The 27,169-nt window shown below is 40.1% G+C and overlaps 1 protein-coding gene across 50 annotated transcripts in view; it reads left to right on the forward strand.

The window, feature by feature from the left end:
* ABI2 (abl interactor 2) overlaps positions 1 to 27,169 on the forward strand; it is a 181,992-nt gene that overhangs the window by 15,906 nt on the left and 138,917 nt on the right. For 35 of the 50 annotated variants that reach the window (XM_055290298.2, XM_055290307.2, XM_063644919.1 and 32 more), the window contains exon 2: positions 26,453 to 26,620. In XM_055290298.2, the coding sequence (XP_055146273.1) occupies positions 26,453 to 26,620 (168 nt within the window). Of the gene's footprint in view, positions 1 to 13,118; positions 13,242 to 26,452; positions 26,621 to 27,169 lie in introns of all 50 variants that reach the window. The other 15 variants (XM_063644917.1, XM_055290266.2, XM_055290276.2 and 12 more) reach the window with 1 other exon arrangement.

Here is a 27,169-nt window from a genome sequence, read left to right on the forward strand (position 1 = left end):
GCAAGGGAGATAGTCCTATTATAACAAATTAGATGAGTCAACTCAAGTTTACCTCTGACTCTGCTAAACTAAAATTCTGTGAAGAGAGGAATTATGTTCATTTTTTTTTGCCTGTTATGTCCTCATTTCTTAGTGTTCAATAAATTTTCGTTGAGTAAAATGAACTTATGACGCATACCATTTATTTTATTAATTTTTTTTCCTTCCTGGTCATTCAAAAATATTTATTGAGCATCTTTCCATTCTGTGAGGTCAGTGGTAAGTAACTCATGGACCAAGTCTAGTTCTGTTACCATTTTGATTTCTATGAAGAACCTTTGTTGTAAATTTTGAATTAATGGAGTTGAACTGCGTATAATATGGGACCGTTTTTTTGTTTTCCTTGCTGTTTTGTGGCCTTACCCACTTATCTGTTGACGACTTTGAATAAAGGCAAGGAGATAGGTTGTTAGGAACCTACGAAACAAAGTTGAATAGGGGAAGCCACCAAGGGATGCCAGCTTCTTTCAATATGTAGTACCACAAGTCTTCTGCCAGCAGATAGTGCTTAAATAGTGATTCCTTGTCTCCCTCAAAACCTTTTATTTATTTATTTATTTATTTTTGAGACAAGGTCTCACTCTGTCATCCAGGCTGGAGTGCAGTGGTGTAATGTCAGCTCACTGCAGCCTCTGCCTCCTGGTCTCAGGCACTCCTCTTGCCTCAGCCTCCTTAATACTACTGCTGGGATTACAGGTGCGTGCCACCGTGCCTGGCTAATCTCCCTCAAAACCTTTTATTCTGAATCTAGAAGAGCAGGCTAGGTCGACAAAAAAATTTAAATTGCTTGGCTTGATATAATACCTATACACACACACACCTCACTGTTTTTGAGAGAAAAAGAAGTTTAAATTTATTGACATGAAATTTATATTATTTCTAGTTTTTTAATCATTCATGCATTTGTTTATAATGTATTAGCATGCATAATTATGAATTTTATTCATGTGTAAATAATACAGTCTGTACCGTTAACAAAAGACCACGAGATCTGTGGAAGAAGAAAAAGGAGAGCTTTATTTCCTATAGAGGATTACAGCCTGCAGATTGGGAAGTGGAGCCTCCGGCCAAAACCAAAAGCAAGCACCTGGAGAGGCTGAGGCAGGTGGATCATGTGAGGTCAGGAGTTTGAGACCAACCTGGCCAACATGGTGAAACCTTGTCTCTACTAAAAATACAAAAATTAGCTGGATGTGGTGGCATGCATCTGTAGTCCCAGCTACTCGGAAGGTTGAGGCAGGAGAATCGCATGAACTCGGGAAGCGGAGGTTGCAGTTAGCTGAGATTGTGGCACTGCACTCTAGCCTGGACGACAGAGCGAGACTCCATCTCAAAAAACAAAAAAATTTAATGTTAGCAGGTTAGTTTGTGGTACAAACATATGTGCATGTAATGACAAGGCATTATATTCCAGGTTTTTTTTCCTTCATTTGAAATGAGTGATTAAAGATCGAATTTCTAGGACTATTTATTTCTTTATTTTTGAAATAGAGATGGGGTTGCTCAAGCTGAGCTCCCAACTCCTGACCTCAAAGACATCCTCCTGCCTGGGCCTCCCAAAGTGTTGAGATTACAGGTGTGAGCCACTGTGCCCAGCACTTCAGAGTTATTAATGAGGTTTAAAAACATGTTTTTAGAAGTAGATTTAAAGCTCTCTGATTAATTGAGATTGGTTTAAGACTATTTGATGTTATTTGCATATAGGCTCTTCTGACAAAAATATGTTAATTAAATCATGTCCTCTTTGGCCACTAATCAGGTCCCCTTTCTGCCTTTCCAAAAGTAACAGTTTTTGTCCAAGTTAGTTAAAACACTATTTCTTGGTGTATGTGGTGGCTCACACCTCTAATCTCAGCACTTTGGGAGGCCGAGGTGGGAGGATTGCTTGAGCCCAGGAGTTTGAGACTAGCCTTGGCAAAAAGATGAGAGACACGCCGTCTCTACAAAAATTAAGAAATTAGCTGGATATAGAGGTGTATGATGGTGTCCCAGCTACTTGGGAGGCTGAGGTGGGAGGATTGCTTGAGCTCAGGGTTGGAGGCTGCAGTGACCCTTGATAGTGCTTGAAATGTCAAATGTTACTATTCATTTATATATTTCCATTTGGTTCTTACTCCTTGGTAAAGCTTTGCACTTAAACTTTGTTTAGAGACAGTCTTATTGAGCAGCATAAGCTCTACCATCTTACAATTATAAGAAAAGACTATAGGCCATTAATAATATTCATAGAAAGGAAACTTAATCTTTAATAATAAAACCCCAGCAATGCCAGTAATTGCTTTAAAGTACTAATGGTGTATTTCCTGATGAAAAAATCAAGAACAATATCATTTTTAAATAAATTTTTTTTTCCTTTTTTTTGAGACAGAGTCTCTTGCTCTGTTGCCCAGGTTGGAGTGCAGTGGCATGATCACGTCTCACTGCAGCCTCTGCCTCCTGGGTTCAAGCGATTCTTCTGCCTTAGCCTCCTGAGTAGCTGTGATTACAGGCGACTGCCGCCACACCTGGCTAATTTTTGTATTTTTATTTTTTTTTTTTGAGATGGAGGTTTGCTGTTATTGCCCAGGCTGGAGTGCAATGGCGTGATCTTTAGAGGTTAAGCCAGCTGGGCTTCTGGGTTGGGTGGAGACTTGGAGAATTTTTCTGTCTAGCTAAAGGATTGTAAACACACCAAACAGCACTCTGTGTCTAGCCAAAGGTTTGTAAATGCACCAATCAAAACTCTGTCTCTAGCCAAAGGTTTGTAAACGCACCAATCAAAACTCTGTGTCTAGCTAAAGGTTTGTAAATGCACCAATCAGCACTCTGTAAAAATGGACCAATCAGGACTCTGTGTCTAGCTAAAGATTTGTAAGTGCACCAATCAGCACTCTGTAAAAAGCACCAGTCAGCACTCTGTGTCTAGCTAAAGGTTTGTAAATGCACCAATAAGCACTCTGTAAAAACGGACCAATCAGTGCTCTGTAAAATGGACCAATCAGCAGGACGTGGGCATCACAAAATAAGGGAATAAAAGCTGGCTACCCCAACCCGCTGGGGTCCCCTTCCATGCTGTGGAAGCTTTGTTCTTAGGCTCTTCCCCAGTAAATCTTGCTGCTGCTCACTCTTTGGGTCTGCACTACCTTTATGAGCTGTACCACTCACCTTGAAGGTCTGCAGCTTCACTCCTGAAGCCAGTGAGACGATAAACCTATCGGGAGGAACAAACAACTCCAGACACGCCATTTTAAGAGCTGTAACGCTCACTGCGAAGGTCTGCGGCTTCACCCTGAAGTCAAGTGAGACCACAAACCCACTGGAAGGAAGAAACTCCAGACACATCTGAACATCTGAAGGAACAGGCTCCGGACACACCATCTTTAAGAACTGTAACATTCACCGCAAGGGTCCGCGGCTTCATTCTTGAAGTCAGCGAGACCAAGAACCCACCGGAAGGAACCAATTCCGAACACAATCTTAGCTCACTGCAATCTCCGCCTCCTGGGTTCAAGCGATTCTCCTGCCTCAGCCTCCCGAGTAGCTGGGACAACAGGCGCCCGCCACCATGACGGCTAATTTGGTATTTTTAGTAGAGATGGTGTTTCACCGTCTTGGCCAGTCTGGTCTCGAACCCCTGACTTCAGGTGATCCACCCACCTCGGCCTTCCAGAGAGCTGGGATTACAGGCGTGAGCCACCGCGCCCAGCCCTAATTTTTGTATTTTTAGTAGAGATGGGGTTTCACCACATTGGCCAGGCTGGTTTCAAACTCTTGACCTCAAGTGATCTGCTGGCCTCGGCCTCCGAAAGTGCTGGGGTTACAGGCGTGAGGCACTGTGCCCAGCAGTATTTTCTTTTTTAATCAGATGAGTTTTGCTTTTGACAAAAATTTGCTTCTGGCCGGGCACGGTGGCTCACGCCTGTAATCCCAGCACTTTGGGAGGCCGAGGCGGGCAAATCACCTGAGATCAGGAGTTTGAGACTAGCCAGGGCAACATGGTGAAACCCTGTCTCTACTAAAAATACACAAACACACACCCCCCCAAAAAAACTGAGGCAGGAGAATCGCTTGAACCCGGGAGGTGGAGGTTGCAGTGAATGGAGATCATGCCATTGCACTCCAGCCTGGGTGACAGAGAGAAACTCCATCTCAAAAAAAAAAAAAAAAAAAAAAAAAAAAAATTGCTTGTAATTCTATGTTGATTCCAAGTAAGATTTCAGAATAGTAAGCTATTTCCCAACTATTTAAATCTTTGAGGATTTTATTGTTGCAGATGTGCAAACCAGATAGATCTACCGGATGCTACTTTGGTATCTGGTATCTTTTTCAGGTTTTTGCTAACAACCACAAAATACTATTTTTTTTTGTTTGTGTATTAGAGGAAAATATTTATGCAGCTTGGGAATATATGGGACTAATAAGCATGTGTATCACCAGTGTGTATGATACCATATTACTGCCTGAATGAACACATCAGCTATAAGAAGGAAGGTGAGAATTTGAGAAATACTGGTCTGTGTTTTGGGTTTATCCATTACTGGAGTTGCACGTTTTCCCTTGTCATAATTCCTGTAGCTTTTAGCTCTTCTTTATTGTCCGTTGAGTTGAATTAACTCTTTCTCCCCCACCACATTTAGCTCTAGGGAATGTAAACTTGTGCTGTTCTCTTCCTCATTCCATGTTTCTGTTGTCTTTTAGTTAACATCTTGTCTTTGAGGGGAATGAATTAACTTCTTTAAGCGAAGTGAATTAAATACTTTGAGGGAAATAGGAAAAAGAGAGCAGGGGACAAAATAATAAACCTGTGGCCAAAAGGAGGGGATGTATGATGAAATGTCATTCCTTTATTTTGTCTTATATTCTTTCAGTGGTAGCTGTTAAAATGGATCCAGTAGACCTTAAACCTAGGCCCTTGTTTGTGCTGCCCCACTTCATGTGCTGTAGTGCATTTTAAAATTTATTCAGCCATTCATTTCTTATCTTATAACTTGAATTTGTTATAATTTTGTATAGTTTTTCCTTATTTAGGAAGGACTTTGTGTTCTTGCATGAGTTTCATATAATAGAGTTTGAAACTAAGCTATTAGACTATGATGATTGCCCTAACATGTGCATCAGGTACTTTTTTGTGTTGTAGTTGGTTTTATTGGAGCCATTGCATGTCCTAACAGGGTAATGAGTGATCATACAGAAAGCAAGGAAGTGATAGGTTTGGTCTCTGGTCAAACCATAGAAGTGAGTTGAGTAATTCATTTTTGCTCCATTTTTCCATCTGAAAATGGAAAGGATGATATCCTGACTCCCAGTTTATGCAAGTTTTGTTCGTAAAGGTGCACTGCTTTTCAACTAATCTTTTGTTCTTTTGTGTGAAATTTCTGGTGGCATAGGAATTTAGAAAGAAATCAGTAAACTTGTGATTCTTGTTATGAAGATACTTCTAGCATGTAGTAGCTAGTACATGTAGCATGTAGTAAATGGCATGATGACATTACCACCCAAGGAAAATGTGCAGTGGAAACTCATGGTTCAATTTGACAAGACGTTTATCAGTCTCCACCATGTGCCAAGCCTTTCTGGGCAGCTGAGATGAGAGATAACAAAATAGTTTCTGTTTTAGAGAACAGGAAATAGAAATGATATAAGGATTGAGATATTTTTATAATACTGTTGGTTTATTCTGCACGGGCAAACTGTGTATTATACAACACATAACTGTTATGACACTTAGGTTTCCAACTGGGAAATTGTAGTTGCTTGTTTAGTTATTGGGTCTTGGTAATGGCTTTTTGGTTTGGCAGTTTGTCTAAGGCCTGGCAGTTGTTTCAGGAACATTTACATGTAGGATTAACCTTTTGTAATGTTTTCAGAATCCTGCAGTTTCAATGCTTTCTAGATATTTAGGATTTGATCATTAACCAGGTGATAAATAAAGCATGAAAAAAATGATTTGGGCTGGGCGCAGGTGGCTCATGCCTATAATCCCAGCACTTTGGGAGGGTGAGGTGGATGGATCACTTGAGGTCAGGAGTTCGAGACCAGCTTGGCCAACGTGGTGAACCCTCGTGTCTACTAAAAATACAAAAATTAGCTGGGCATGATGGCGGGTGTCTGTAATCCCAGCTACTCGGGAGGCTCAGGTAGGAGAATTGCTTGAACCCGGGTGGCGAAGGTTGCAGTGAGCAGAGATCGTGCCACTGCACTGTAGCCTGGGGGACAGAGCGAGACTCTGTCTCAAAATAATAATATTTTATGTGAAAATAAATGTAATAAAGGTTCAGCTTAGTATTTCAAAGTTTATTTATTCCTAGGGAGTAATAGTTCCCACATTAAACATGAAGAGTTTTTCAAAACTCAGTGATCATTCTAATTGGTATGAAGCATGCAGGAGGTAATTAGCTTAAGATGCAATGGTGGAAAACGTGAGTAATTTATATACAAGCCTTTTTACATGATGCAGCTATGAAAGAGTTATTTTTCATATGGTCAATTATATGTTGACAGGATAATTAAAAGTAGATTTATAAGCCAAAATTTAATAATAGTTAAGTTAATGGAAATTTTCCCTCAATTAAAAACATTCAACAATAATGTAATATCACCCCACCTGGGTGAAATGAGGAGTTTATTTTCTCTTACTATTTTTTTAATAGGCTTTACTTTTTAGAGCAGTTTTAGGTTTACACTGTGAAATTGAGAAGAAGGTACAGAGATTTCTCATGTATTTTCTTCCTCCTATCACATATGTACAGCCGCCTCAGTTATTAACATCCTTCTCCAGAGTGGTACATCATTACAATTGATGAATCTACACATCGTTATCACCCCAAGTTTCTTGTATTTTTAATTAAAAATTTTTTAAAAAAATAGTACAAAGCCCCCTGAACCTTGCTGAAGTTTTTTTTTTTTTTTTTTTTTTTTGAGACAGGGTTTCACTCCCATTGTCTAGGCTGGAGTGCAATGGTGTGATCTCGGCTCACTGCAGCCTCTACCTCCTGGGTTCAAGTGATTCTCCTGCTTCAGCCTCCTGAGTAGCTGGGGTTACAGGCATGCACCACTGCACCTGAGTAATTTTTTTTTTTTTGTATTTTTTTTAGAGGCGGGCTTTTGCCTTGTTGCGCAAGCTGGTCTCCAACTCCTGAACTCAAACAGTCTGCCTGCCTTGGCTTCCCAAAGTGCTGGGGTTACAGGCATTAGCCTCTGAACCCAGCTGGTGCCCTATCACTCTTGAACACTTTAGTGTGTTTTTTCCACAAACAAGAATGTTTTCCTGATTAATCACAAAATAGTCATAACAATCAGGAAATAATATTGATATATTTCCACTGTCTAATCCTGAAGTCTTCATTAACATTTTGCCATGTTTTCCAGTGATATCCTTTCTTTTTTTTTGAGGTGGAGTTTTGCTCTTGTTTCCAAGGCTGGAGTGCAATGGTACGAACTTTGCTCACTGCAACCTCCGCCTCCCAGGTTCAAGTGATTCTTCTTCCTCAGCCTCCCGAGTAGCTGGGATTACAGGCACGTGCCACCACACCTGGCTAGTTTTTGTATTTTTAGTAAAGACAGGGTTTCACCACGTTGGTCAGGCTGGTCTCGAACTCCTGACCTCAGGTGATCTGCCTGCCTTGGCCTCCCAAAGTGGTGGGATTACAGGTGTGAGCCACTGTGCCTGGCTGTTCATTTTTTTTTTTTTATGGCTGAATAATATTCTAGTACATAAATAATACCACATTTTGTTTACCCATTTGTCAGTTGATTGACATTCTGATTTTTCCACCTTTTGCCAATTATGAATAATAACATATAACATTATAAATATTCATGTACAAGTTTTTGTGTGGACATATGTGCTCGTTTCTTTGGGGTTTATACCTAAGAGTAGAATTGCTGGATCATATGGTAACTGTATATTTAACCATTTGAGGAACTGCCAGCCTGTTTTCCCAGGTAGTTGCACTATTTTACATTTCCACCAGCAGTGTGTGAGGGTTCCAGTTTCTCCACATTGTTGTCAGCATTTATGGACTGTGTCTTTATTTTATTTAAATTCAATTAAATTTTTTGAGACAGAATCTCACTGTCACCTAGGTGGGAGTGCAGTGGTGCTATCTCGGCTCACTGTAACCTCTGTCTCCCGGATTCAAGCCATTCTCATGCCTCAGCCTTTTGAGTAGCTGGGATTATGGGTATGCATTACTATGCCCGGCTAATTTTCGTATTTTTAATAGAGACGAGGTTTCACCGTGTTGGCCTGGCTGACCTCGAACTCCTGACCTCAGGTGATCCCCCCCCACCTCGTGACCAACCACGCCTGGCCAATGGTCTCTTTTTTTTAAGAGACAGGGTCAGTCTCTGTCACCCAGGCTGGAGTGCAGCGGCATGATCATAAACTCACTGTAATCTGGAACTCATGGGCTCAAGCAAGCCTCCAGCCTTAGTCTCCCAAGTAGCTAGGACTAGAGGTAGACACTATCACATCTGGTTACTATTTTTTCTTTTTCTTTTTTTTTTTTTTTTTTTTAAGATGAAGTCTTAATCTGTCGCCCAGGCTAGAGTGTAGTGGCGTGATCTCGGCTCACTGCAATCTCTGCCTCCCGGGTTCAAGCAGTCCTCCTGCCTCAGCCTCCCAAGTAGCTGGGATTACGGGTGCCCACCACTGTGCCCAGCTAATTTTTATATTTTTATGAGAGACGGGGTTTCACTATCTTGGCCAGGCTGGTCTCGAACTCCTGACCTCGTGATCCACCCGCCTCTGCCTCCCAAAGTGCTAGGATTATAGGCATGAGCCACTGTGCCTGGCCTTTTCTTTGTTTTTGTTGTGTGTTTTGTGTGCGTGCGTGTGTGTGTGTGTGTGTGTGTGTGTGTGTGTATGCATACTTTTAGGTGTTATATCTAAGAAACTATTGCCTAATCCAGAGTCTCTGAAGATTTTCTCCTAGGAGTTTTATAGTTTTAGCTCTTACATTTAGATCTTTGATCCATTTTGAGTTAATTTTTGCATATGTTGTAAAGTAGGGGTTCATATTTACTCTTTTGCATGTCACTATCCAGTTGACCCAACACCATTTGTTTAAAAGTCTTTTCTTTCCCTCGTTGAATTGTTTTGGCATCTTTGTCAAAAATTACCCATAAATGTACAGTTTTATTTCTGGACTCGGAATTCCATTGATATATATGTCTATCTGTATGCCAGTACTTCAGTGTTTTTATTACTGTACTTTTATAGTTTTAAAATTGTGATGTGTGTATCTTCTACCTTTGTTCTTCCGTTTCAGGATTATTTTGGCTATTCTATAGCCCCTGAATTTCCATATAAATTTAGGATCATTTGTTAATTTCTGCCACAAAGGCAGCTGGGATTTTGACAGTAATTGTATTGAATCTGTCGATAAACTTGGGGAGCCATCTTAATGATAGTAACTTTTCTGATCCATGAACATGGATGTCTTTTCATTTACATCATCTTAAAATTTCTTTCAATGATGTTTTGTAGTTTTCAGTGTTTAGTTTTTTTTTTTTTTTTTTTCCTTTAGAGATGGGGTCTTGGTATGTCATGCAGGCTGGAATGCAGTGGTGTGATCATAGCTCACTGCAGCCTTGAACTCCTGTACTCAAGTGATCATCCTGCCTCAGTCTCCCAGTTTTCTGGGACTACAGGTGCGTGCTACTGTGCCCGGCTGATTTTCGTATTTTTTGTAGAGCCAGCATCTCACTTCATTGCTCAGGCTGGTCCCAAACTCCTGGCCTCAAGCAATCCTCCCACTGTGGCCTCCCCAAGTGCTGGTATTGCAGGAATGAACTACCGCATCCAGCCAGTTTTCAGTGTTTCAGTCTCGTACAGTCATGCGCAGCATAATGATATTTTGGTTAATGATGGACAGCATATATGATGGTGGTCCCATAAGATTATAACAGAGCTGAAAAATTCCTAACACCTAGTGACATGGTAGCCGTCCTAATGTTGTAGCACAATGCATTACTCTTGTGTTTGTGGTGATTCTGGTGTAAACAAACCTACTTTGCTGCTAGTCATTATAGAAGAGCAAAGGCGGAAGACACACACATCACAATTTTAAAACTGTGAAAGTACAATAATAAAGACACTGTGCTACTGGCATACAGATACACATATAGATGTAGCAGCTGGTTTTCCAGGCTGGGTGCAGTGCTGCCCCCATGCCTATAATCCCAGCTTTTTGGGAGCCCGAGATGGAAGGACTGCTTGAGTTCAGGAGTTCAAGGTTACAGTGATAATAATAAAGATTATTACTGGTATATGTATTTATGATATTGTACTTTTTATTTTAGAGTTTACTCTTACTTATTAAAAAAAAAAGTTAACTGTAAAAGAGTCTCAGGCAGTCCTTCAGGAGGATTCCAGATGAAGGCATTGTTATCAGAGGAAATGACAGCTCCATATGTGTTACTGCCCGTGATGACCTTCCAGTGGGACAAGATGTGGAGGTGGAAGACAGTGATATTGATGATCCTGACTCTGTGTAGGGTTAGGCTAATATGTGTGTGTCTCGGTTTTTAACAAAAAAAGTTAAAAAAGAAAAAAAATTAATAGAAAAAAGAGAAAAGGATATAAAGAAAAAAATCTTGTACAGCTGCATACTGTATTTGTTATTACAACAGTCAAAAGTTTATAAAGTAAAAATTACAGTAAAGGTTAATTTATTATTGGAGAGAGAAAATTTAAGAAATAAATTTAGCATAGCATAAGTCCACAGTGTTTTTAAAGTCTACAGTACTGTACAGTAATGTCCTAGGCCCTCCTATTACCCAGACATCTTCTAGTCCTGTAAGCTGCGTTCATGGTAAGTGCCCTATGCGGGTATACCATTTTTTTATCTTTTATGCTGTGTTGTTACTGTACCTTCTCTATGTTTAGATATCCAAATGCTTACCATTATGTTAAAATTCTCTACAGTATTCCGTATGGTAACATACTATACAGGTTTGTCATGTAGGAGCAGTAGGCTATACCATATAGCCTAGGTGTGTAGTATGCTCTTTCATCCAGATTTGCGAAGTTTACTCTGTGATGTTTGCACAGTAACAGAATTGTCTAATGACACATTTCTCAGAATGTATCCCTGTTAAGTGATGCATGACTCTACTTCTGTTTCTAAATTTATTCCTAAATATTTTATTCTTTTTCTATTGTGAATGGAATTTGTAATTTTTTTCAGATTACAATTATCATATAAAAATACAGTTGATTTTGTATATTTATCTTTCATGGTTACTTAAACTTGAATTAAAATTACATTTAAAATTCCATTTTGCATTTCCACTAGCTACCATTCAAGTGCTTCATAGGCACATGTGGCTAGTGGCTACCATATTTAGTAGCACAGATTTGATTATTTTCAACATTGCAGTTTTATTAGATACCCAATAAAAACAAAAAAAGAGTACCTCTTTTACCTCTAATTTCCCTCTGTCCAGAGGCGCTTCATTTATGTATTTATTTATTTTTTGAGACAGAATCTCACTCTGTCGCCCAGACTGGAGTGCAGTGGCATGGTCTTTTCTCACAGCAACCTCTGCCTCCCGGGCTCAAGTGATTCTCCTGCCTCAGCCTCCTGAGTAGCTAGGACTACAGGCATGTGCCACCACGCCTGGCTGGTGGCTCATTCCTGTAATGTTTTTATATTTTTAGTAGAGATGGGGTTTTACCATGTTGGCCAGGCTGGTCTCAAACTTTTGACCTCAAGTGATCTGTCCACCTTGTCCTTCCAAAGTGTTGGGATTACAGGCGTGAGCCACCATGCCAGGCCCAGAGGTACTTTAAACTCTTATCTGTTTCTTCTGGTATTTATCTCCATATGTCCATGTGATATGCCCATATTGCTATTTTTTGAGATTCAGACATTTTTACTATGAGATATGGTAACTTAGCTTTCTTACATTTCTTCATATCTTCCTAACATGTAGATTTAGCAACTTTTAGATTTATTCATTGTATCCATTATATCTATATAAGTAATCACAGCTGAAGCATAGAGTGGATTGTGATTAGATTTTATTTATTTATTTATTTTTGAGACAAGGTTTGACTCTGTCACCCAGGCTGGAGTGCAGTGGCGCTATCTCAGTTCACTGCAACCTCCACCTCCCGGGCTCACCCTCCCACCTTGGCCTCCAAGTAGCTGGGACTACAGGCGTGCTTCACAATGCCCTGCTAATTTTTGTATTTTTTATAGAGACAGGGTTTCGCCGTGTTTCTCAAACTCCTGAGCTCAAGTGATCTTCCCGCCTCAGCCTCCCAAAGTGCTGGGATTACAGGTGTGAGCCACTGCGCCCAGCCAATTAGACTTCTTAAATTTTTTCTTTTCCTTGGCGCTAATAATTCATTTTTTTTGACTTGCGTAGTTACCTGTGAATCTATCTTTAATTCATCTCTAAACTCTCCTCTGGATGTATGAATCTTATATGAACGTACTGAAACATACCAGTAATCTACCAATTGTCAAGACCTTCGAAGGGACTGAATTTTTACCCTATCTGGAAGTTAACAGGTTAGCCAGGGAGTTTCATAGATGCTGTGGCAAAAGACGTGAGACCTCTGGGTCAAACGCGTGGGACTTTATTACAACAACAGTAATAGCCAGCATATTAGCATTTTCTCCCACTACACTGGTTCCCAAGGCCCCAGTTCACATAGTGTGATAAGAAGAGGCCCAGGTGATACTTGTATATGCAAAGGTTGTATTACAGGGAAGAACCCTGAATTTAGGTAACCTAAATCTTTTATATTGGTCTGTAAACATGCCTGCCCTTTGCTCCAGAGGGACTGTTTTTGATATAAACATTCTGGAAAAGATGGTGTAGAATAAAGGTAGTCAGTACTTCTGCTCACATGACTGCAGAGACCTATGGAAAATTGTCTTCTAATGTCAGTTTCATCCCTCCTCCCCACCAGAAGACATAAGTATGTCCCCTTTGCCGTTCTCCAATCTGGATTGTCTGGATTAACATTTTAGTCCTGCTTCTCAGCTGTCATCTCAAAAGTTTCCTTTGCTGTCAACCTTGGATTTCCCTTTTCCTCTTTGATGTAGATCCTATTTTCTGGATCCCATGCTTCTTCTTTCTAGGCTCTCCGTTTTGACAATGTATATCCTCTGGTGCTTCCTGACAAAGAATACATGGAAAGTTTAAAAAAAGAAGACTGGGTGCAGTGGCTCATTCCTGTAATCCTAGCACTTTGGGAGGCCATGGTAAGAGGATTGCTGGAGCTCAGGTGGGAAGACTAGCCTGAGCAACATGGTGAGATGTTTCTACTAAAAATAAAAAATAAAATAAAAATTAGCCAGGCGTGGTGGTGCATGCTTATAGTCCAGACTACTTGGGAGGCTGAGGCTAGAGGATTGCTTGAGCCTGAGAGGTTGAGGCTGCAGTGAGCTGTCATTGCACCACTGCACTCTAGCCTGGGCGACAGAGTAGGACCCTGTCTCAACAAAAGAAAACAACAAAAAACAAAAAACCCAAGAGGCCAGGCGCAGTGGCTCATGCCTGTAATCCCAGCACTTTGGGAGGCCGAGGTGGGCGGATCACCTGAGGTCTGGAGTTCCAGACCAGCCTGATCAACATGGAGAAACCCTGTCTCTACTAAAAAAATACAAAATTAGGCAGGCGTGGTGGTGCGTGCCTGTAATCCCAGCTACTCGAGCGGCTGAGGCAGGAGAATCGCTTGAACCTGGGAGGCAGAGGTTGCCTGAGCCGAGATTACGCCATTGCACTCCAGCCTGGGCAACAAGAGCGAAACTCTGTCTCAAAAAAAAAAAAACCACCAAGAAACCCCTTCAACTTTCACTAGATGGTTTGACTAGATGTAGAATTATACGTTGGAAATATTTTTTCCCCCAGATTGTAAAGGCGTTCTTTTAGTTTATTGTCTCCTAGCTTTTGGTGTTGCCTTTGAAAAGTCAAGTACTGTTTTGATTCTCAGTTCTTTGTATATAGTTTTTTCTCTCTCTCTGAAAGCTTAAAGAATCATTTATTCCTCATGATGATGATCCTTCCTATGGGTCTTTTTCATTAATTGTACTGCGCTCTTAATGAGTGCACTTAGTGGAGACATACTTTTCAGGTCTGAAAAAATTAACTTGTATTTTTTTTGAGATAAGGTCTTGCTCTGTCACCCAGGCTGGAGGGCAGTGTTGCAATCATGGCTCACTATGACCTCAAACTCCTGGGATCTCATGCCTTAGCCTCCCAAGTAGCTGGGACCACAGGCATGTGCCATCACACCAGGCTAATTTTTAAATTTAATTAAATTTTATTTTATTTTATTTTATTTATTTTGAGATGGAGTCTCGCTCTGTTGCCCAGGCTGGAGTGCATTGGCGTGATCTTGGCTCACTGCAACCTCTTCCTCTCAGGTTCAAGCAATTCTCCTGCCTCAGAGGCCTCCCAAGTAGCTGGGACTACAGGCGCATGCTGCCACGCCCAGCTAGTTTTTTGTATTTTAGTAGAGACAGGGTCTCACCATGTTACCCAGGCTGGTCTCGAACTCCTGAGCTCAGGCAATCCGCCCACCTTGGCCTCCGAAAGTGCTATGATTGCAGGCGTTAGCCACCATTCCAGGCCAAATTTTTAAATTTTTTGTGGAGATGATGTCTCGCCATTTTGCCCAGTCTCGAACTCCTGGGCTCAAGCAATCTTCCTGCCTCGACCTCCCAAAGTGTTGGGATTATAGGCATGAACTACCACACTCGGCAGCATATTTTAAAATGCAGTTATTTCTAAAAGTTTTTGGTTTTATACAATTTTTTAGGTAATAAGATGTATTATAAGGATTATAAGAACCTTTATGCTTACATATGGTACAGTGTATACTTCACATTGTCCCTGTCTTTTTTGTGGGGGAGGGAATGACCGAAAGCATTGGGAATGTTAAAGGCAAATGAGTAAAAAAACAAACTAAAAAACAGTTACTTCTTCAAATAGTGAGGAAAGTGTTTTTAAAACTTTTGTCTGTTTTTAAAAAGCAAGTTTCATGTTAGATTTCTTACCAAACTCAATTTTTTCCTAATATAAAATAGATATAAAATTTGTGATTTGTTACTTTTTATGTAAGCATATATAGTCCAGTCTAAAATGACCAACTCCCAAATGTGTTCCAGGAAAGAATCATGATATTTTATAGCTGAAAATGACCTAAAAATCCAGTCCTTTTAATATAACATATGGTAACTGAGTCCTTGGGAGTATAAATTAATTATTTAAGAGCAAGTAAGATAGTAGCAGAGCTAGAACAATAACTCAGATGCCCTTATCCATTCTAATATCCACAGCATTTCTAGAAACCTCACTTAAGGCTTTAATGTGATAGGTTTTACTCAAAATAGTCAACCACAAATGTAGCAAATACCCAGGTGACTTTATGTTCTGAATCTCACGAAGATTAACCTCTGATCATTTGTTTTATTTCTAAGTAACCTCCTTTTTCTCAGATGCTCCTCTGACACTTTTGGTGTGTATGTGAATATCAAGTTAACCTGCCTCAGTTATTTCCAGTTTGTCTATACATGTATTGTCTAGGCAGATGATATAACGTATTTTAAAAGTGTCATGTTATTGAGAACTGAAGCTAGTATATATGTTAAATGATTAAAAGGGACAATTTAAAGAATTTTAGGATTCTTTGGTCTCAAGTGACAGAAACTGAATTTGGTTTTTGGGGGTTTTTTTGTTTGTTTGTTTGTTTTTTTGAGACAGAGTCTCACTCTGTTGCCCAGGCTAGAGTGCAGTGGTGCAGTCTTGGCTCACTGCAGCCTCTGCCTCCTGGGTTCAAACGATTCTCCTGCTTCAGCCACCCAAGTAGCTGGGACTACAGGCGTGGGCCACCACACCTGGCTAATTTTTGTATTTTTAGTAGAGATGAGGTTTCACCATATTGACCAGGCTGTCTCGAACTCCTAACTTACTGTGATCCATCCGCCTCAGCTTCCTGAAGCTGGCATGAGCCACTGTGCCTGGCCTGTTTGTGTGTGTGTGTGTGTGTTTGTTTTTGAGACAGGGCCTTGCTGTGTTGACCAGGCTGGAGTGCAATGGTAAAGTCATAGCTCGCTACATCCTCACTGCAGCTTTGAACTCTTGGACTCAGGTGATCCTCCCTTCTCTGCCTCCCAAGTAGCTGGGACTACAGGTGTATGCCACCATGCCTGGCAAGTTTTTTTTTTAATTTTTTGTAGAGACAGGGTCTTTCTCTGTTGCCCAGGCTGGTCTTGAACTCCTGGCCTCAAGTGATTCTTCTGCCTTGTCTTCCCAAAGTGCTGGGATTACAGGTGTGAGCCACCACACCCAGCCAGAAATGTAGTTTGAACAAACTTAAACAACAAAATGTAAATTTATTAGTTATTAATTAAACCATGTGAAGGAGCAGGAATCACTGGAATCAGGAACTCAAACACCTTGAGAATTCTGTGTCTCATTTCTGCTTCTTTATGCATGTTGGCTTCATCCTTTCAGACGGGCATACTCCATTTTCTGTGAGATATCCTTTCATGTGTTTCGGGCCTTGTATATTAATAGTTCTGACATCAGAAGACAAAAGCATTCTCTCCTTTAGAATCAGTTTGAAAAATCCAGCCAGGCACGGTGATTCCCACCTGTAATTCCAGCACTTTGGGAGGCTGAGGTGGGCAGATCACTTGAATCCAGGAGTTTGAGACCAGCCTGGCTAACATGGCAAAACCCAATCTCTACTAAAACAAAACAAAACAAAACACAAATTAGCTGGGGGTAATGGTGCATGTCTGTAATCTTAGCTGCTCCGGAGACTGAGGCACAAGAATTGCTTGAGCCTGGGAGGCAGAGGTTGCAGTGAGCCGATATCGTGCCACTGCACTTCAGCCTGGGTGACAGAGTGAGACTCTGTCTCAAAAAACAAAAACAAAAATAAAAACAAAAGAAAAATCCAGGGAGGGATCTATGTCATGGTCCTGTTGCTTGAACAAAATCCCTGTGGGCCTAAAGTGGGCCAATGTATTGGAATTTCCCTAGTGTAGGTCAGACTGTGGGTTGTGGGATGGAGAGAAGGCATTTTGTTTTCCTTTTTAATCAAGATGCTTCTGAGACAAATGTGATCTACTATGGCAGATTAAGGTTTTTTTTAATAACATAATCAGTCTTTTTATATATGCCTTTATATTTTCATTCATTTTCATATGAACTGAAGACTTCTAATTCCCAAGTTGATAGAATTTTCACTGATTACATTTTCACTTGAGTTCTTATGAGTGATGTCTTAATTTAGAGTATTCAGCCTGTAGTTTCTCTCATTTGTAGAATGTACAAAGATCCCAAATCTGTACTTTGCTTAATGTGAAAGAATCAATATTTTTTTAATCTGTTGTAGTTAGACAATATACAGGTTATATTCAAATATGTGCAAGTATATAAATGTGTGTGTCTTAGTTCATTGGTCCTTCTAAAACAAAATAGCTTAGGCTGGGGTAACTTAGCAGAGATTTATTGCTCGCAGTTCTAGAGGCTGGGAAGTCCAAGATCAAGACGTCAGCAGATTTGGTGTCTGGTGATGACCTGTTCCTCATAAATGGTGCCTTCTGTGTGTCCTCATTTGGCAGAAGGAACAAACAAGCTCCCTTGGACCTCTTTTATAAGGACACTAATCCCATTCATGAAGGCTCTGCCTAATCACCTCCTAAAGGCTCCACCTCTTAACACCATCACCATTAGAGTTAGGTTCCAACATGTACATTTTTTTGGCGGGGGGACACAAAAATTCAGACTATAGCAATGAATATTTAGAAATTAAGCAATTTTGGCCGGGCGTGGTGGTTCATGCCTGTAATCCCAGCACTATGGGAGGCCGAGGCGGGTGTATCATGAGGTCAAGAGATTGAGACCATTCTGGCCAACATGGTGAAACCCCGTGCCTGCTACAAATACAAAAATTAGCTGGGCGTGGTGGCGCATGCCTGTAGTCCCAGCTACTCAGGAGGCAGGAGAATCGCTTGAACCTGGGAGGTGGAGCTTGCAGGGAGCCGAGATTGCACCACTGCACTCCAGTCTGGGTGACAGAGCGAGACTCCATCTCAAAAAAAAAAAAAAAAAAAAATTAAGCAGTTGTACCCTAAAGGCCTTTTAAAGTTAGTTAATGTGGTCTATTTTATTTTAGGATTAAAAAAAAACTTCAAAATAATTTAAAAACAATTTGTGTTGTCATGTGAGGTTGGATATCAATGATAAAGGTTCTTATTGGTAAGAGGATGAGGAATGCTTTAAACACAAGGCAAAGTGTTGGGTGGAGCAGATTATTTGGCTTAGATTTTTGAGAAGCTGGAAAGGGGAAATGGGATATGATGAAGGGAAACAAATTTGGTGGTTTGGGGTAGAACAGTTGAGGCACTGTAAACATGAGGTAAGAAGAATTAAAGCAGTGTAAGACAGAGATGGTAAGAATAGAGAGAGATGAACAGGCTAAAGAAGCAGTTTAGCAAGAAGGGCAAAATGGAGAATTTAGATACCTTGGAATGACCTGATTCAGGCTAGTAAGTGACGTTTGCCTAGAGATCAGTCTAACTGGGACTCAAGATATGGCCTAGCTGTGAAACAACAGATGATGAGTGAGAAGCCCAGCGTGCAGAAAAGAAGTTTGCTTGGCAAACCAGAGATTCTACCAATATTTAGGGACATGGCTTTCCAAGATCAGGAAACTTCTGAGTTTAGAACATTGAATCAACACAAGGTTAAATGGGACTCTTGTTTAGTCTCCTTTGACTCTTATGCTGTTGCTAATATCATTTATGAAATCAGCAAGGACCAAAATTAGGGTAACAACTTTCAAGGATGACCTATGCTCTGTTTATTCAAGAGTAATACATTACTGAGGAGAAGCCTGGCCTCAGCATGAGCACTAGCTCCACAGGTGTGGCTGATGGCTGTCAGTGCTTTGTAAAGCATATTCTCTTGAAAGGAGATCTGAATATATGTGTCTGGCTGCCACAGCAATCCTTGCTTGAAATGAAATTTTCCATTACTATTAGAAAAGTCCCAGAGAAGTCTCCTGTTGGCCTGTCTTGAGTCAGTGCCTTAGCCTGTCCGTGGCCAACAGGTTGGTATACTTTTGGCAGGCTTGGGTCATTTGTCCCTTCCTGAGGGGATGGGAGTCAATTCTCGGGCTTAAATCACCATGTGAAAGTGAAATTCTGTTACTAGAGAACAGTAATGGATGCTGAACAAGAAAATGTTTGGCTTGGTGTCGTAGTGTGTGCCTCTCGTCCCAGCTACTTGGGAGGCAGAAGCAGGAGGATCACTTGAGCCCAGGAGTTGGAGTCTAACCTGGGCAACATAGTAAGACCCTGTCTCAGAAAAGAAAAAAGTTCTCTATAATGGTGGTTTGCTGCACTGAATTTTTTCGTGGCAGGGGACAGTTTGCTGCACTGAATTTTCTTTTTTTTTAGGAGACAGTACAGAAGTTGACAGAATGCTAAGGAAAACAGAATGAAAACTAAAAAAAAGGAGAAAGGCAGAGCCTGTTGTGTTGCATGGCAATAAAACCAGATGAAGAATGACCTGTTTTCAACCAGACAGTTCTTTATTTCTACTTAAAACATGACTGTTCTATGCAAATACAGGAAAATTTAAAAGGGCCATTAACGTAGACATTCTCCATCCCTTTGCCTAGATTGAATGATGTCCTGTGTCTTATAGTGTCATTTATTGAGCGAGGTACCCTTTCTCAAAGCTGTGTCTGTGCTAAGTTTGCAGGAATTGAAATTTTGAGTGATTGTACTATATTAGTGAGGAAGGCTAGTGAAAAATAATTACTTCCCTTGTGGTCCTTCATGAATCCTCAGGAGATTTAGCTAAAAATAACTTTTTGTTTATTAGAAGAAACATTTCTAATGAGTTCTGCTGTTGACAGATCAGTTTGGAAAGAAAAGAGCTCTGCAGTTGATCAGCATAGTAATATATTTCTAGTTCATTTGTATGCTGGACCCTGGATGACATAGTTCCTGTGATCTCAGTTATTCTGGCAGTAGCTCAGCTAGTTCATATCCACAGTTGTGGCAAAAAAAACTTTTGTACTGAAACAAGTGAAGTACAGATAATGTGGCATCCAGAATGTGATGTTGTGGTCTGTTTTTCATCTAAGCATGAAATAATGATATTGAAAAAATGTTTTTAATTATAAGAGGAATATATAATGTTAGATAAAATAACCTGTACTTTCACTGTGAACATTTATTTTCTTTTAATAACTTCTAATATAGCAGTACAAGGTCATGTTGTTTGGAGGTTCTGGGGGTAGTTGCTTTATATTCACATTCATGTAATTGGGAGTATGTTACCTTTGGGTCCCACTACATTTTAAATATTGAGTTTTACTATATTTTGAATATTTTGTTTTTTCTACTGGTATTTTATTTATTTTATTTATTTATTTATTTTGCGACTGGGTCCTCGCTCTGTTGCCCAGGCTGAAGTGCAGTGGCGTGATCCTGGCTCACGGCAACCTCTGTCTCCTGGGTTCAAGCTATTCTCCTGCCTCAGCCTTCCAAGTAGCTGGGACGACAGGTGTGGGCCACCGTGCCTGGCTAATTTTTATATGTTTAGTAGAGATGGGGTTTCTCCATGTCGGGCAGGCCGGTCTTGAACTCCTGACCTCAGGTGATCCACCTGGCTTGGCCTCCGAAAGTGCTAGGATTACAGGTGTGAGCCACCACACCTAGCCTATATTTTAAATACTTTTTTGTTTTGAGATGGTCTCACTCTGTTGCCCAGACTGAAGTACAGTGACATGATCTTAGCTCACTGCAGTCTTGCCTCCTGAGTTCAAGCGATTCTCCTGCCTCAGCCTCCTGAGGAGCTGGGACTACAGGAATACACCACCACGCCCAGCTATTTTTTGTATTTTTAGTAGAGACAGGGTTTTACCGTATTGGCCAGGCTGGTCTTGAACTCCTGGCCTCGAGTGATCTGCCTGCCTTGGCCTCCCAAAGTGTTGGGATTACAGGTGTGGCCCAGTGCACCTGGCAGTATTTTAAATACTTTTACATTAAAAAAATTTTTTTTGTGAGTATATAGGAGTAGGTGTATATATTTATGGGTTACCTGAGATATTTTGATACAGGCATACAATGTGTAATAATCACATTAGGGTAAATGGGATGTCCATCACCTCAAACATTTACCCTTTGTGTTATAAACAATCCAACTATACTCTTTCAATTATTTTAAAATGTAAAATTAAACTATTTTTTATGAAATCACCCTGTTGTGCTAGCAAATACTAGTCTTACTCATTCTTTCTATTTTTTGTATCCATTAACCATCCTCACTTACCCCTACCTCCACCATTCTCGCTTTCCCCCTACTCCCCACTCCCCTACCTCCCTATCTTTCCCTCTACCTCCTCCTCCTACCTCCCCATTTTCCCCCATCCTTCCCATCCTCTGGTAACCATCCTTCTACTCTCTATTTCTATGAGTTCAATTGTTTTAATTTTTAACTCCCACAAGTAAGTGAGAACATGTGATCTTTCTGTGCCTGCTTGTTTCACTTAATGTAATGACCTCCAGTTCCATCTATGTTGTTGCAAATGACTGAATCTCATTCTTTTTTATGGCTGAATAGTACTCCATTGGGCATATGTACCATATTTTCTTTTCTTTTCTTTTTTTTTTTGAGACGGAGTTTTGCTTTTGTTGCCCAGGCTGGAGTGCAATGGTGCGATCTCGGCTCACTCCAACCTCTGCTTCTTGGGTTCAAGCGATTCTCCTGCCTCAGACTCCCAAGTAGCTGGGATTACAGACATGTGCCACCATGCATGGCTAATTTTGTATTTTTAGTAGAGACAGGGTTTTACCGTGTTGGTCAGGCTGGTGTCAAATGCCTGACCGCAGGTGATCTGCAAATGCCTGACCGCAGGTGATCTGCCCACCTCGGCCTCCCAAAGTGCTGGAATTATAGGCGTGAGCCATCGTACCTGGCCTGTACCATATTTTCTTTATCCACTCATCTTTTTTTTTTTTTTAATTTTATTTTGAGACAGAGTTTTGCTCTTGTCGTCCAGGTTGGGGTGTAATGGCATGATCTTGGCTCACTGCAACCCCCACCTCCTGGGTTCAAGTGATTCTCCTGCCTCAGGCTCCTGAGTAGCTGGGATTACAGGCATCTGTCACCACACCCAGCTAATTTTTGCATTCTTAGTAGAGACGGGGTTTCACCATGTTGGTCAGGCTACTCTTGAATTCCTGACCTCAAATGATCTGCCCTCCTCAGCCTCCCAAAGTGTTGGGATCACAGGTGTGAGCCACTGTGCCTGGCAGGGAAAGATACTTGTACATGGGTCAGGAATTGAACCCGGGCCTCCTGCATGAAAGGCGAGAATTCTACCACTGAACCACCATTGAACTGACTTATCCATACAGCAGGTAAACGAACGGCAACCTTGGTCCTTTAAACTTCATCTTGAACTTGGCAGTAACAAGAAAAGACCCTTGAGCCCCAAATAACTTTTTGACAAGCATGCAAATGTAAAATACATTTCAGAAAGATTTAAAAATCTTTTGGACCTCTTATGCTTTATAATTATTCCTTATAGTTGGCTAGGATAGAATACTTAAGTTTCTTTTATATTAATGCACATACATTTTTTTAATTAATTTTTTTTTTTCGAGAGACAGGGTCTTGCTTTGTTACCCAGGCCAGAGTGCAGTGATATGATCACGGCTCATTGCATCTTTGGCTTCTGGGCTCAAGTCATTCTTCCATCTCAACCTCTCTAATAGATAGGACTACAGGGGTCCACCATCATGCCTGGCTGATTTTTAAATTTTTGTAGAGTTGAGGTCTCACAATGTTGCCCAGGCTGGTCTTGAACTCCTGTCTTTAAGCAATGCTCCCGCCTCAGCCTCCTAACGTCGTGGGATTACAGACATGAACTGCCACGCCTGGCCAGCGTTATGCTTTACTCTTTTTGATAATGGAAGTAATATGTGCCCAAGTTGAAAAAAAAGTAAGCCATATTGAAAACATTTTAAAAATCCAAATCAACTTTATTTCCAACATTCAGAGAAAACTTAGGTTATCATTTTGGAGCTTACTTTTTGGACATTTTTCTTGTGCTCATATTTACACACAGGCACATACAGAATTATGATGATTATGTTCAAGATGCTTTGTAACCAGCTTTTTTTCACTTAGTTATATCGTAGATACCTTTACATAGCAGTAATGCATAGTAATACCATTTTAAGTTACTGCATTAATGTACTGTATGAATGTATTGTTTAGTCAGCCTCATGCTTTTTCTCTTTCATCATTAAATGTGTTCATGAACATGAATATTCTTGTCTGTACCTTTTTCTTATTTCATTATTGTATAATTTAAAGCTACAAATGTAGTGGAACTTGTAAAACTTCAGAGTGAAATATTGAAGCCCTTGAGGTGTTGGTATTTTTTTTTTTTTTTTATTTTTTTTTTGAGACAGAGTTTTGCTCTTGTTGCCCAGGCTGGAGTGCAGTGGTGCGATCTCTGCTCACTGCAACCTCCGCCTCCGGGGTTCAAGCAATTCTTCTGCCTCAGCCTCCTGAGTAGTTGGGACTACAGGTGCACGCCACCATGCCCAGCTAATTTTTGTATTTTCAGTAGAGATGGGGTTTCACCATGTTGGCCAGGATGGTCTTGATCTCTTGACCTTGTGAGCTACTGCGCCTGGCCAAGGTGTTGGTATGAAGCCAGAGAGTTGTATTTCATAGTGTCAGTCTCAGGTGTTTCAGATTACTGCTTCAGTCATATACTGAAGTGGTTCCAGAATTGCTATATTGGAGCATTTTTAGGGGTAGCTATAAATTTGAAAATGTATTTTTGTAACACAATAATTGAAAGCTGGTGGGAAAAATGATGGAGATGACATCTCCAAGATGCCCTTTGGTAATACATCGGCAGTAAAATTAATGGCTAAGAAAAAATTATTTAGATTTATGAATGTTATAATTTTATTGTTAGTGTCATGACTTGGAAGCCAAGACAGAGGCTTTTTACAAATAAAAAAAATTCTATATATGGTTGTTTATAGTGTTTCACCTATGGTAAAGCTACAGGTCCCCAGTGTGGACCTGTTTTGGTTATTGGTAAAAGTAATAATGAAGTAGAAATTTACTGAAAATTTTACTTGAAGATTAGTGGGGATATGGTTTTTTTTTTACACATTTATTTGACTTGTCTTGAAATGGTATACTGATTTAGAAAATACATACAGGACAAATAATCTGAGAATTACTTTTATTTTTCTGAATTAGCTGTGTAGAGTCTGTTAAGGATTCAATTTTTAAAAATTGGTTAAAAATCTGGCCGGACGTGGTGGCTCACGCCTGTAATCCCAGCACTTTGGGACGCTGAGGCGGGCGGATCACGAGGTAAGGAGATCGCTGAGGCGGGCGGATCACGAGGTAAGGAGATCGAGACCACGGTGAAACCCCGTCTCTACTAAAAATACAAAAAATTAGCCAGGCGCAGTGGCGGGCGCCTGTAGTCCCAGCTACTCGGGAGGTTGAGGCAGGAGAACCGCGTGAACCCAGGAGGTGGAGCTTGCAATGAGCCGAGACCACGCCACTGCACTCCAGCCTGGGCGACAGAGCGAGACTCCGTCTCAAAAAAAAAAAAAAAAAAAAAAAATTGGTTAAAAATCTGAGTGAACATTTGCCATCACCGATATTCTCAACCTGCTTTTTCTTCATACTGCTCATCATGTTACTCTTATTTTGCCTGTATTTTATTTTTATTCACCTTAATTCACCTTAGTAATTTATGTGAATCTTCTCCCGTAGTAAGTCCTTGAAAGCAGATACAATGTTTTCAAACTGCTCAGCTCTGAGCACAATGTTTTGTATATATGGTAGATACTTGTGGATTATATTGAATGAACGTGTCACCTTTTTTTTTTTTTTTTGGGGAACAAACATACTCTCTTTCATTGTAGCACTGATCCTTAGAATTTCCTCCTGACATTTTCTGTTACTTTTATTTTATAGAGGATGGGACCAGATTTGTTTGCTTCTTCTATTAATGAAAATAATTGCTAAGCCATCTATAAATTTTTTACAAAATTGAATATTATTATTTCCATTTCATTGAGTAAAGCCTTACTCTGTGGGATCAAGATCAGGAAAAATATTTATCTCTCTCAGGCTACATGTTTTCTGGGGCTGTTGTCTTTTTTTTTTTTTTTTGAGACAGAGTCTCACTCTGTTGCCCAGGCTAGAGTGCAGTGCCATGATCTTGGCTCACTGCCAGCTCCACCTCCCTGGTTCACACTGTTCTCCTACCTCAGCCTCCTGAGTATCTGGGACTACAGGCGCCTGCCACCACGCCTGGCTAATTTTTTGTATTTTTAGTAGAGACGGGGTTTCACCGTGTTAGCCAGGATGGTCTCAATCTACTGACCTCGTGATCTGCCCGCCTCGGCCTCCCAGAGAGCTGGGATTACAGGCGTGAGCCACCGTGCCCACCCGGGGCTGTTATCTTAATCCTTACAGGACTTTGTATTTTTATCTTTGTTTGTTTATGTTTTTTAAATTTTTTTACTTTTTGTGTTTTTTTCCATATTGGTTTTTTCATGTTCATAGATAAACTGTCATAGTATTTCTTAGAAGTCATTAATGGATAGAAATCTTAATTTTAAAATGGAAAAGAAGAATGAGTCTGACTGCATGTGTCAACTTAATTTATTTTAAAAATTACTTAATGTTTAGCTGGGCATGGTGGCTCATGCCTGTAATCCTGGCACTTTGGGAGGCCGAGGCAGGCCAATGAATCACTTGAGTCTAGGAGTTCGAGACCAGCTTGGGCAACATGGCAATTCACATCTTGTAGGGTTATAACACTTACAATGTTTGGGAAGGAAGGATTCTTTTATTACTTTTAGTTTATCATAATTATTATTACCATTTTATTTATCATATTATGTATAATTTTTTTCTTAAAAACTTTTTTTCCTGGACGCTCGTATAGGGTTAAACATTATCACTTTAATCAGACATTATGTTATGGACACATTTCACATATTAGAGTGAATGGAAAAGAGGAATTCAGAAAAGCAGAAAAAAGTGTGTCAAAATTTATACATTCAAATCAGTGCTACCTTTCCAAGCAGTATATACTTTGCTGCCATTGCTCAAATTGTCCATTGGATCTCATTTTCTAGGTAATGGCTTTAGGGTTTTATTTGCATCTGTACAAAGATGTGTCTTTTCAACATGAAAACATTAGTGAGTTCAGGCAATAGTTTGGTTTGGGGTTTATGTGATACCAGTAGTTTTCAATTCTGGTGGATTAGTTTTTTTACTTTCTGGTGGACTCAGCAGAATAGTTGTGATGAGATTTTTGGTAGGTTAGTTTGCTAGAAATGGGTTATCTTTGAATTAATGATCACTGGTTTGTTTTTTTTCCTAGTCAGCAGATAAGCAGAGAGCCCTAGAAGAAACCAAGGCCTACACCACCCAATCCTTAGCAAGTGTTGCCTATCTGATAAACACCTTGGCCAACAATGTCCTGCAGATGCTGGATATCCAGGCATCCCAGCTACGAAGGATGGAATCTTCAATCAATCATATTTCACAAGTGAGACCACAATATTTTCCTATTTGCCTATGAGGAACCCTTAATAATAAACACAGGCTGTCTGTAATGCTGGCAGCTTTTATTATGTAAGTTAACGCACATGTACGATTTGGAAAATAGAAACTTAATATTAGATTGTTTTTAGATTCTATCTTTTTGTGGGATGGTTATCTTCTCTGTGATTTTGATAGGAAAGTAAATCATAATGAATTTTATTAAAACTCAGTTGTCATGGTAACATAATCAGCCCTATAATGAAACTTCGTTCTTCCCCCCGCCTTTTTTTTTTTTTAAAACAAATTTCATACTTCTTTATCAATTTAAAAAGATAAACTTGATAGATTGGTGGTTTGTTCAAAAATTTTGTTTTCTTTTGGTAGGATTTATGTTTACTGGGATGGTACCATACCTGCAATAATGGAAAGAGTAGCAAACCTTACAAAATTATTTTTATTATATATAACTTAAAAAAAAGGTGTATCACTTCATGGGCTTGTAAAAGTTTTTTAAAAAATGTTAATCTGTCTTCATTATAAAAGCCATACTCAT

Source organism: Symphalangus syndactylus, chromosome 8 (assembly GCF_028878055.3).
Source record: "Symphalangus syndactylus isolate Jambi chromosome 8, NHGRI_mSymSyn1-v2.1_pri, whole genome shotgun sequence".
Lineage (NCBI taxonomy): Eukaryota > Metazoa > Chordata > Mammalia > Primates > Hylobatidae > Symphalangus > Symphalangus syndactylus.